We start from the raw sequence: 12,549 nt of genomic DNA, 5'->3' as shown, positions 1-12,549 counted from the left end.
ATAACAAATATCTTATAAGAAAGGCTGCTTTGCAATGAAGACCTAACAATTCAGAATTAGATGAAAACTTTTAAGATCTAAGGTCTACTGAACATTGGGAAATCACTAAATATTTTATTCAGTTCTCTAATTTGATAAAAGCATAATTTTTTGCATATCTAATTATCAAAGAATTATGAAAATAAAATACTAGGGATAAAAGACTTTGAAGAGTTACTGCCATGAGTGAATGTAATTATTTCTATGAAGCACTGTGGATATTATAACTTACTATAGCCAATGAAAAAAATATTACAAAATGCCATAAATCAGGCATTTCTGAGGCTCCATTTCCAGATAGAGGATGACCATTTGCATATGAAAAACACACTGATATTTTGTTCGAGTTCCTATTGCTGCTATATTTTTCTCTTGACCTTCATGCTTGGCAATGCCAGGCTTAGTGAAAAGTTCCTAACTCTGATACTGCCTGGCATCCAAAGCATTCTCATTCCCATAATTAACAGTGACTGGAAACAAATAATTTAATTCTGGGGAAAATGAAAATGAATCAATGGTGTCAGCTCCATTTTCTATCTTTCTAATTTTACTCTAACGAAAGATGAGAGGGGAGTGTCTATTCCCTGGTCGAGTCATTCCAGAAAGCGAGAGACAGATGAATGACTGGTGATGCTCTATTCTTCATCCTCACAAAAACATGGTTGTTCCTGGCAGGGAATCATTTACTGGACTTGACAAATGTTTAAAATGGCATGGGACATGGCAATTGGATAGCAGTTTCTAATAAAATACGCTTAAGAGTTGGCATGGTGGGGCTGGAGTGATAGCACAGCAGGTGGGGCATTTGCCTTGCACGTGACCGACCCGGTTCAATTCCCAGCATCCCATTTGCCCCCCCGAGCACCACCAGGAGTAATTCCTGAGTGCAGAGCCAGGAGTAACCTTTGTCATCGCCAGGTGTGACCCAAAAAGAAAAAAAAAAGTTGGCATGGTGAATTAACAGAAAAAGCATAATTGGGGGCAATGAGACTATAAATCTAGGTGGGCCTCAGATCAAAAGGATGGAGCAGGCACTCCTCGTTTCCTATATTTGCAGGCACCAGAATATAACACAGGGCCACTAATGACACTTCAGCAATCAAATGGGTTCAAATGACTTGAAGTCCGTGACATTGGCTATAAAGTCACTACAAAGACTTCTTAACCTTGGGTTCAGTATGTAGCTCATTAAAAAAATTACAAAATTAACAATAGGACTAAGTTGCAACTAAAGTCTTTCTGTTTAATTCCCAGTTCCACTGCCAAAACTTAATCTGTTAATGAAGGGTCCAGATTGTGACCCAGAAATTTTCTTCCTGCTTTGAAACTCCCAGTGTGTGGGGTTGGTACCCAGGAGTTGTAACAATGTTCAGACCTTGCCATTTGCAGTGTTCATTTTAGCTGGAAAATGACCACAGGGTGGATTTAGGGAACTCCACTAGGATTCTATAGAAACTGAGCTAAAATCTCACTAGGTATGAGCTAAAACTCCATTGGTCACCAGATGTCCATATGCTCCTGTCTGACTGGAGGATCTGTCAGATGTTCAATTCTGGGTCTCCAGAAATTAGTGTCAGTTCAGAGTTAGTGCCTGATGGGCTTCCAGAAGTCTAATTACTTCCTTTTCCCTCACGCAGTTGTCTGTGGTTATGGCCGTATGTTCATTTTGGGGAATACTGGAAGAATTATTAGTAACAAATTTTGGTGGGTACCATTCTAGGAGATCCCAAATCTCCCCCTCATGGAGTTTTGAGTCTATTTTTTTTTTTGCTTTTTGGGTCATACTTGGCAATGCACAGGGGTTACTCCTGGCTCTGCACTCAGGAATCACCCTTGGCAGTGCTCATAGGACTATATGGGATGCTGGGAATCGAACCCCGGCCGGCTGCGTGCAAGGCAAACGCCCTACCCACTGTACTATTGATCCAGCCTCAGGGCTTTTTTTTTTTTCTTGAGAGTTTTGAGTCTTTACACTGGCTCATGTCTGGGAATTGACTGAAAGGCTCTCTGTCCTGATGATTTAAATTAACTTTTTTTTTGGCGTCACCTAGAACATACATGCATATTCAAATCAGGCAGTAAATTTCATATCCATTACAGTTCTAGAAACACTATGTCATAGATCTGTCAGACTATTTATACACAATGAAATACTACTCTATCTATATCTGGAAAATATAAAGACAAAACTCCTGCAATGTGCTGCAGGAGAGCATCACACTAAGTGGATCAAACAGGAGAGGAACAGATGCATTATATCTTTATATCCTATCATGTGTAGGATATAAAGAAACACAGTAAGGGAGCAACCAACAGAACATGAGGACTGGTCTACTGGACTCAGTTTACACATGGTGGGTGGCATGGCAGGAGGTGGGAGAGACAGTGAGATAATGGTGGCTGGGAAGTGGATACTCTCGGAAAGTGTGGGGCACTGGAAGGTATTGGAAGGTTGTATGCATGAAACCCTATCAGTAACAGCATAATAAGTCATGGTGCTTCAAATAATATTTAAAAATATATAAAATAAAGTGGAAAAAAAGTCTGTATAAGAGTCGTGTTCTTTAATTGCTGTTCGGGGCAGTATCCATGCACGCCTCCATGTCTCTCCTACCCTCGGGGAATTTAACTATTGTTAGAGGTGAGAGAATGCAAACACATAAAAAGCAAGGTCTATGAATTGTTTTAGGCATTGAGAAATGACTTCAAGGACACAAAATAGGGTTCTATGGTAGGAGTGACAATGGAGGGCTGGTCTCAGAACAGCTTCTCTGAGGTGGTCAGTGCAAAGGATTCTGGGAGAAGAGTTATGGAGGAGAAAGGATGGCAGCTCCGCACTCCCTGGCAATGTGTGGAGTTCTGTTGGGTGCTTGCTTTGCACACAGTAGACCTTGGTTCGATCCCTGGCACTTCATATGGTCTCTTAAACCTTGCCAGGAATTAATCCTGAGTGCAGAAACAAAAGTAAACCTTGAGCATAGCCAGGTGTGGCTAAAAATAAAAAGCCCAAAAAACAAAAGCACTAACCAGCACAACAGATCCTCAGACAATGACTTTCGGAACATCACTGTGAGATACAATGTTTATCACAAATTAACTTTTATTGACCTAAGGTTTGATAATTCCATTTGCCTTTGTGTTGGAGCAAAAAATATGAAATAAATTTGTTTATGCCTGCTAAGGGGGTACACTGGGGTGGTGGGTGGAAACTGGGGACATTGGTGGAGGGAAGGTCACACTGGTGGTGAGATGGTGTTTAATGCCTAAATTGGTGCGGCTAATGCCCAAAACAATTGTGTTATTAACAACTTGGTAAATCGCAGTATTGTAACAACAATTTTCTTAGGAAGAAAGAAAAATTCCTAGCATTCAGATACTGTATTTTCTTGGTAATCTAGTTTTCTCAGTTTAAAAACTGGATCACATTTGGTTGGAGGGAGCTGCTTACCTAAGTAGACATAATATGATCTCTTCTTTGACATTTCCAGGAAAACTTGACTCTTCGGCTTAAGTTTTAATAAGAAAATATGAAATAAAAATGGGCTACATCTAAAAATTCAGTTGCTTATGGACTGAGTCCAATAGGAGTGGGAAGGACTTAAACAGTGTCTGCCTACAAAAATAAGAAGAGCTTTGAAGTGGAAATGAGGCCGACATTCACCATTTTCTTTATCATTTTCTTTGTTTCCTGTGATCACCTCTCTCTTGCAATGATTCTTAGAGGTGGTGAATGGCAGAGCTTTCTGTCTTCCCACTACAATCAAATGGGAAAAACCTGGGGTCCAGTTGCATCCACAAAAGATTTCAGGGGTACAGCATGTGCTAAGGCGGGTCTGGAGCTGAACTTGAATGGAATTGGAGAAAACAGACTCAGCAGAGGTCTCTCAGAGCTGCAGAGACAGGGATCCCAGGTGAACTCCAGAGCTGCTGGAAAAAGCCCTCTATCCTGGAAGTAACATTTCACAGGCTACGTTTTAGTATAATGACCATGAACTTGGCCAGGAAGAAAACTTGCTTCATTTTCCTTAACAACTTGGGTTCTCAAGTTCCTCAGCTGCTGGATCCTACAAGTTGCTGGAGGTTTTGTCAACTGCATCCAGGTGGGGACACATGTCCCCAACCCCCCAAGACACCCTTACACATTCCTCCCTCTAGCAAGCTTACATCACCGAAACGCCGTCTGGGGGATTCTTCATCTACTCCAAGAACAAGTATGCTTGACTTTTCTCACTTATTCTGATTACTCTGAAATCTTCTGCCCATGATGAGTTCTTTTAGTCATGAAAGAGACTTGAAATTCATGAGCCAGAAAGGGTCCTCTCCTACTCTCTCTCTCCCCTACTCTGAGGCAATGGATATTAAGGTGAATGAATGGCACCAGACTAGAGAGTGATACTAAATTGTGGGAGAATCTTTACATTTCTAGCTCACATTTCTTCCCTTACCATGTACTTTCAGTCTATTTCACCTGATCTTCTCACTTCAAGGTAGGGCTTTCCATCTTTCCAGCTCTGCCATCTCTCTTTTGCAAAAGGCAAGTCAGGCCCAGCAGCCTCAGTGAATCTCCCACGTCCTCCCAGCAAAGGCAAGTTCAGGGAGAACGTGAATTCCCTGACTCCCTGTGCAGTTCCAGTGCCAACGTGTAAAGTCACAGTGGGTTAACCTCCAGTCTCTCCATGAGAGCCCAGCTAAGTTAGCAACACACAGTCTAAGCTATCAGGTCAGTTACGATATTTCGAGAAATGAACCATCTGTGACAAAGGATGATATCACGAATAGACCTATGTAGATTCCACGATCATACTGTCCTCGAATTAGCTGTCCATTCATTGAAAATAGTTTGCAGCCACCATAACAGGCCTTTTCTTCTGCTGCGCTCAACTGGGTTGATCTTGTCACAATCCAGATAGGCAATGAAAATTGCCATAATAATTGACCACAGTCAGGTACTTTTGAGTCTGTGGGTTTAGTTGAAATTCCCTGGAGAAGACCGCAAATACTGCAAAATTCAGACTTAGGCTATTAGCATCCTTCTGACAAACTAGGGGAATTACATAGATAACAGAAAGGAAAGGAAACAGTTGGCCTTTTCTGGCAGTAAGAATGTCATACCTTAGAGTCTTTAACAGAAATCGTTCTTTAACAAAGAGTCCCAAATAATGCCTCCTCTTCTTCAAATGTCTCAATTTACTCCACTTTAAATCTATTGTAGCCTCTGAAGTGTATGATCTAGAATACCTGCATAAATTGACAGTGTACGGAGCTAATCTCTGAGCTCTCAGGACTTCTACACTGAGGAAAAATCCCCCCCCCCTTCTCCATCATTACATAGAAAATTATTGATTCTGGTCAATAATTTTTGTCCTTAAGGACAAAATGTTTTCACACTTTCACAAGGTCTCTAACTACCTGGGTTTATTGGAATACATCACCTTGATATGAAGAAACACTCCTGAAATTTGTGCAATGTAGACATATATTCGCCTACTCTGTCCAAGACATAGTGTATACAAGGCTATAAGGTTTAAAAGTTCATACGGACAGGGTGGTAGTTCAAAGGATCGAAGTGCATGTCTTTCATGTGTGAGGTGCTGAATTTTATCCCCAGCAATGCATAGCTCCTGAGTACTGCTGGGTGTGACCCTGTTGATCCCTGAATACTGCTGTGGTAACCCTGATCTCCCCAGCTGGGTCTGAATACCTGTTTGTGAGGCTGGAACTGCTAAGTTTCGTATTACCAGGAATGGCCCCTGAACTCTTAAACTCTGCTAGTGAGGTCCCTGCCTCCCTCCCAACACACATTAAAAAGAAAACCCTAATAAAAATCTGGATTAATCCAACAAACTCAGTATGTACACAAACCCTGTGGTAGAAAATTATATAATGAAAAATAATTGTTTTTAATGAATCAAAAAGTGGTTCATTAATCAGTAGAAGAAAACCTTTGTACTCCTGAAGTATCCTCTGAGACAGCTTTTGGGGAAGGCAAGCAAGAGAGATGGGTTTTTCATCGACCTCAGTGCTCTAGGTTTGGGCAACTGAAGGCTTCTATTTCCCTTCCCTTGTTCCTTGCAATTTCATTCCTCTTGACTTCCTATCCCCAAAATAACTCAAACCTGAGAAAGCGTTGTGTTAAGACCATCTGGTCATGTATGTGATTAAATCCAGCAGAGCTTTCTCTGTCAACTTCTATGATTTGATGGGAAGAGCAGAAAACTCAGATTGTGCCCACCCAAGACAAAGCTTTGTGATTGTTGTTGTTCTTTAAACTGTTATCTCCCAGGCCGAGTGGTAGAGTGGGTAGGGCTCTTGCCTTGCATGTGACCAGCTCAGGTTCCATCCCTAATATCATATACAGTCCCTCAGTACTGCCAGGAGTGATCCCTGAGCACAGAGCCATGAGTAATCTCTAAAAGACCAGGTGGGGCCCAACTGCCTCTCCAACCCATGAAAGAAAAAAACCCTACAAACTGTTACCTACCTCCCAACATGGAACGGTTGCTCTCCTTCTTCAGGTTTTCTTGCCCTGAACTAATGAGGACTGATTTCAAATCTTGCAACCCAACAACAGTCATTCCCTCTGAAGCTTTGCATTTCTATTAGTCTTCTCTTTTATTTGAAAGCACTCCTGTGACATGTGCCTATGAAGAACATAGCCATTCCCTGACCTTCTCTTGGAATAAAACTGTGCTTGGCTGTTTTGTCGCCAGTATCATCAACCACAACTTACACACGTCTCAAACTTACCAACACTATCGTATTTCCTTTCTCACTGATTATTTCCATTTATATTATTCCCATCAATTCATCTTCCCATAGATTCATCTTACATTATGAGGCTCATGAAGAATGTCTCAAATTAAACAAATGTTATCAATTATACATCCAAAACATTTTAGCATTTTTGTGCGAATCAACACAGTACTCTGCCTTCTTTCCCAATCAAGAGATTTGGTTTTCCTAAGTCTGTGGATTCAGTTATGATAGAAATGTTTCACACTTTATGGAGAAAATAACTTAGTACAGCCAGTTGTACTAAGTCCTTACACTTGATTAATACCACAACTCTCATTAATTTAACAGAATTAGGGAACGTACCAAAATCCCTATTATGTCTCAAGAAGAAGGCTTCCTATATAGTTAAATATGCTGTTAGTACACATAAATAAGACAGCATTTACTCGAGACATTCTCATCTTGGGTTTAAGAGCATGCTCTTAAACTTTAATGCTCAAACTTTTAATTAGTTCACAATAATAGGGTCAGACCTATTTCTTGCTTTTATCACTTTTTCAAAAGTAAAATACAATTATTATTATTATTTTTTGTTCCACCAGAGAACCTTGATGTCTGCATTTAAAACAATATTGCATTTCCTCAAAGTGAAGCACTAAATGAAAAGAATGAAACACAAACGTAAGCTTCCTTCTCTTCGGGATTTAAAGGTTAATAGTTAACATTTCTAAGAAGCATCCTGGAGGCTCTTAGGTCTGACACGAAGACAGGGGATGTGGGAAGGGGCTATTTCTTGGTAACAAGGCCCTTGAGAGTGGAGGACATGCACCATTATGAAGAATAAATACATTTGTATAAAATATGAAGAAACAAACCTTACCCGAATCCAGAAAGTAAGCGACAGAAGAGAAAGAAGCCATAGCCTTGGACAAACGAAGAAAGGAAGGCAAAGAATCCGTTGACAGACATGCAAATCAGAAGAGACTGTTTCCTTCCCACTTTGTCTGCCAGGCCGCCCCAGAAGAACGCCCCCACCATCATCCCGAGGTACACTATGCTTCCTGCAACACACAGAAAACAAAGAGTCACGTCAGTGTGGGAGGGAAAGATAAAAGTCACAGCAAATTAACCAGTGACAAAACACAGGCCAACAGTGCACCTGGGGACACTCCTTGTCACATACATCCTTTGGGGCACACGCAGCACCAGCTTGCACGTTGAGGGCCACTGGGGCAGAAAGCAAAGGTGCAAGAGGAATGAGTCACATCCTTGCCAGCCTTCTGGGTCGGGTGTCTCTGTTCACAGTAGACCCACAGCACACCATGGTCATTTCCCTGTGATCCGAATGCCCAGCCCAGGTCACAACAGATCAACATGGACCCCAGATCTGCTCCAGAAGTCTGCCTGCAGACTTGGCTACTTAGCATGAGACACTTAGGGATCCCGCCAGAGACTGGTTTTGAACCACTGGTGTGTGGACCAGTGCTGATGTCCAGTTATGAAAAGGCTGGAGCCACTGATTTTGTTTTTGAGCCAAAGGATCCCAGAGTTCTTTCTCTATAGTTCTGGCTTTTCCTTCTGAGACAAGGAAGGTGAAGATAGAGATTAGCTAAGCTCACTTTAAAGTACTCTTCTCCTAAGAGAAAATTTTTTTCTTGGAATTGGGTATGAAAAGAACCTAAGGAGAAGAGAAATAGCTATTGGCAGGTTGGAAGATGTTCAACTTTCCAAAGTTGATCTTCTTTCAGGGAAACAAAATGGAAACTCTAAGTTAGGTCAATGTCCCTCTGGGGATCACCATGAGTATGCACTTGAATTTTTAATTCACTTGCTTCTTAAAAAAAATCCAGACTATCCACAATTCCATCCCAAGCTCTTTCCAAGGACAAAAATCATATTAAGCAGAGCAAGTGTGACTCAATATTCAGGGAGACATCCCAGAATTTGTGCAATATCTAGAAGAAAAGGCATAATTAGTAAGTGAAAGTCTGTTACATTTGGCTGTGGAGTTTACAAAGCTGATACTTCATTATGCATACATTTCTGTCTTCTCTCTTCCCACCAAACAACAATTTGAATAGTCCCTTTCCAAAGATACTTGGATCCTTAGCATCATTTAAGTAATAAGCTTTAAAAACCCTAAGGTATATTTATCGCTTTAGAGTAAGGTGGAAAATATCTTATTTAAACATTCAACCCAAATTCATTTGCTTAGCACACAGTTAATGGATTAATATGAGACCCAGGAGGAGGACCCCTGGCAAGGCTGGGGTCTCTCACATCATGACAACCAGTCATGGGCGGTTGCAGGGAACAGTGAATGTTGGCACAATGGTACAATAACACAATACCTGAGGTGCTATAAAGAGGTGGCAGTCATTCTTTGCTTGGGTGTGGGAAGCATTTCGTGGGCATAGCTGGGACATATCCTATGGTGCTCAGGGCTTTTACTCCTGTCTCTGCACTTAGGGGTCACTCCTGGAATTGCTTGAGGGCCCTTATGTGGTACAGGGGGTTCCACGCGTTGAAGGCAAGAGCCTTACCTCCTGTACTTCCTCTCTGGCCGCTGGGTGGCTATTTCCTGATTACACCTACACAGATTATCTTCCCAAATAGGAGCTTGCTCCTATCCTGAATACCAGTGCATGTGCAAAGGACAATTTAACGAATGAGGAGCTCTGGGTACGAGAATTTCGAAAACAGTCTGATCTCCCCAGGAAGCCTAGGCAGGATCTCACCTTCTCAGAGCAGAAGGGGCTCAGGCTTGCAACTCAAAAAATCACAGACTTGGGGCTTAGAAATTTCCCCAGTAGCTCAGCTTGTCTACGATGACAGCTGTATCTTCAGCCATCCTACCGGCTGGAAAATGGGCTATTGATAATCCTGGAATGACCTGTGGCTGCCATGATGTCAAGCTTTAGGAATCCCTGATGGAATTACAGATTCAGAAACCAAAAACGGTTACTAACCCTCTGAGGAATACCTACCAGCTCTAAATGTTTGCATAAATTAATGTATCTAATCCTCACCCCATCCCTTTGGAGTTAATACCAAGGAAGCTGGGAAGGAAGAAATGGAGAACCCCGCTGATAACCACTCAGTGGGTACCAAAGGAGAAACGGAATATCTTATTAAAAACAAGTTCCTGCACTAAGGTCCAGCGGAGGACAATGCCCTGGCTTCTCTGGGGCGGGGATGATGGTCCTGTTGGGCTGGACCCAAAGGCCTGTGGCTCTCAATTTTCTGGGAGTTGCAGAGAGCCTGTTTTGCTCAACTACACCCCAGCTCTATGGAGTGTGGGTTCTGGCTCTCTCATGCTGCTCCCCCTGGCCCCCTGCTCAGCTGCAGGGAGAGGGCACAGTCCTGAATCTGAGCTCTAGGAGCTTGGCAGCAGGGAAGGCTGAGCTTCCCTTTGACTGTGTGGAGACAACAGCTTATGTGACAGGAAGTCTCCACTGACCCGCACCTGTACAGAAAGCCACGTGAGAAAAGGGCTCCAAAACGGCATTTATAATGGTGCTGGGAAGATGATATAGGAAGCAAAGCTCTTGCCTTGCATACAGCCCACCCAGGTTCAGTTCTCAACACTGCTTATGTTCCCCAAGCATGTCAGGGGTCACTCTTGAGTACAGAGCTAGAAATAGTCTCTGAGCATCACCAGGTGTGCCTCCCCCCAAAACCCAACAAAAATGTATGGAAGGTTTTATTTTTTAAAACATTTATTTAAAAAGTTGAAAATAAAGATCTACCACTCAAATCTCTCAGTTACATTCCTATTGGTGTATAGCAACACACACACACGTTATATTCCTATTAGTGTGTGTGTGTGTATGTGTGTATGTGTGTGTGTATCATTATATCACTGTATTCATTGCTCATAGATTTGCTCGAGCGGGCATCTCCATTGTGAGACTTTTGTTGTTACTGTTTTTGGCCTATTGAATATGCCGCGGGTAGCTTGCCAGGCTTTGCCGTGTGGGCAGATACTCTCAGTAGCTTGCCGGGCTCTCTGAGAGGGACAGAGGAATTGAACCTGGGTCGACCGCGTGCAAGGTAAATGCCCTGCCCACTGTGCTATTGTCCAGCAGTACTCCTACATTAAAAAAATATTTAAGACTGCATCAAAGATTTATGCCTGACCTTTATAAATTATGCCGGAGCAAGAGTAGAGCAGATAGGGAGCTTCCCTTGCACATACATACATATATACACATTATATATTATGCATATATTGTATATATACATATTTACAATAAACACAATAAATATGCATATACATACACTAATAGGAATATAACTTTTAAATTCATGCCTACCAGGGCCAAAGGGTAGTACAGCAGGCAGAGGACTTGCCTTACGCGTGGCCAATCTGGGTTTGACCACCAGCATCTCATATGGTCCCCCAAGCCCACCAGGAGTGATCCCTGAGCACAATGCCAGGTGTGACCCCAAAACAAAACAAAATAATGCCTATCTAGCCAAAATTTCAAATCATATGAAAATGGGTACAGTGAAAATAAATCACCTTCTTGGCCATCAACTCTCTTCCCAAAGGAAACTGCCATCAACTTATTTCTAATTCTTTCAGAGAATTTATGCAGCTGATAACAAATATATAAAAATAGATATCCTGAAAGAATAGCATTTAAATAGAGGATCCTTCAGCCCATGTAGCACTGATCTTTTGTTGTGTTTGGAATGTCTAAACTAAGTAAACCAGAAAAAAAAACTGTCAGAATTTTAGTCACTGCCTCAAGACACATATCAGCTATTTCATAAAATTATCTTATTATCTATTAACAATAGATAATATTAATTAGCTAATAATTACATTTTAATAATAGCTAATATTACTTTATTTTCTATTAGCTGTAAATAATAGCTAATTAAAGAGAGCCAAGCAGTTATATTTTTATCACACATTATTTCTGTAAATAAAAAACTCTAAAATAAATAGACCCAATTTCCTTAAACAGAGGATGTTCAATTCCCATTTTAGGAGGAAGTTTATCTGGTCCCCACTGAGAACAAGTTTTCCAGAAGTACTAGAAATGTACAGATTTAGAAGTCATGGTCCTACTCGGGATGGGAGATGCATGCTGAAAGTAGACTACGGACAGAACATGATGGCAACTTAATACCTGTATTGCAAACCACAACACCCTAAAGGAGAGAGAGAGTAAAAGTGAACGCACCTGCCACAGAGGCCGGGGGAGGGGGTAAAGGTGGGGGTGGTGGGAGGGATACTGTGAACGTTGTGGTGGAGAATGGGCACTGGAGGGATGGGTACTCTATCACTGTATGACTGAAATGTAAGCACAAAAGTTTTTAAGTCTGTAACTGTATCTCTTGGTGATTCATTGATAAAAAACGTTTTTTAAAAATTGCTAAAAAAAAAAAAAAGAAGAAGTCGTGGTCCTTGAAAAACAGCAAAGCTTTAACAGATGTCTCCTCTGCGCCTGGAGCAGAAGAGACATTTTCACAGCTATAACTCAGACAATCCACCCAACAGCTCCATCAGACCAGAACCTTCCACGGCCGCTGCCATCATATGCCCAGGCCGGAGCAGCGAGGGGGTGCATTCAGGCACCTGGGCTCCAGCCCCCTACCCCTTCTTCATCCCCCATCAGGGTGCGCTGTGGCGAGCAAGACCACAGGCCCAGTGGCTGTTTCAGCATGAGGTGAGCACTGGGAGGACGGGGAGCTGTCACTGGGGGTGAGGGAGCGAGAGGGCTTCTCATTCTCACTGTGGCCCCCGGGAAGCTTTCTCATCTG

General features: G+C 42.1%; 1 protein-coding gene across 2 annotated transcripts in view; it reads right to left on the bottom strand.

The window, feature by feature from the left end:
- SV2C (synaptic vesicle glycoprotein 2C) overlaps positions 1–12,549 on the bottom strand; it is a 209,679-nt gene that overhangs the window by 109,429 nt on the left and 87,701 nt on the right. For both annotated transcript variants that reach the window (XM_055123860.1, XM_055123853.1), the window contains exon 3: positions 7,655–7,835. In XM_055123860.1, coding sequence (XP_054979835.1) covers positions 7,655–7,835 — 181 coding nt within the window. The remainder of the gene's footprint in view (positions 1–7,654; positions 7,836–12,549) is intronic.

This window comes from Sorex araneus, chromosome 1 (assembly GCF_027595985.1).
Source record: "Sorex araneus isolate mSorAra2 chromosome 1, mSorAra2.pri, whole genome shotgun sequence".
Lineage (NCBI taxonomy): Eukaryota > Metazoa > Chordata > Mammalia > Eulipotyphla > Soricidae > Sorex > Sorex araneus.
Note: the sequence above shows the minus strand (reverse complement) of the source record. Positions and strands in the feature narration are given on the sequence as shown.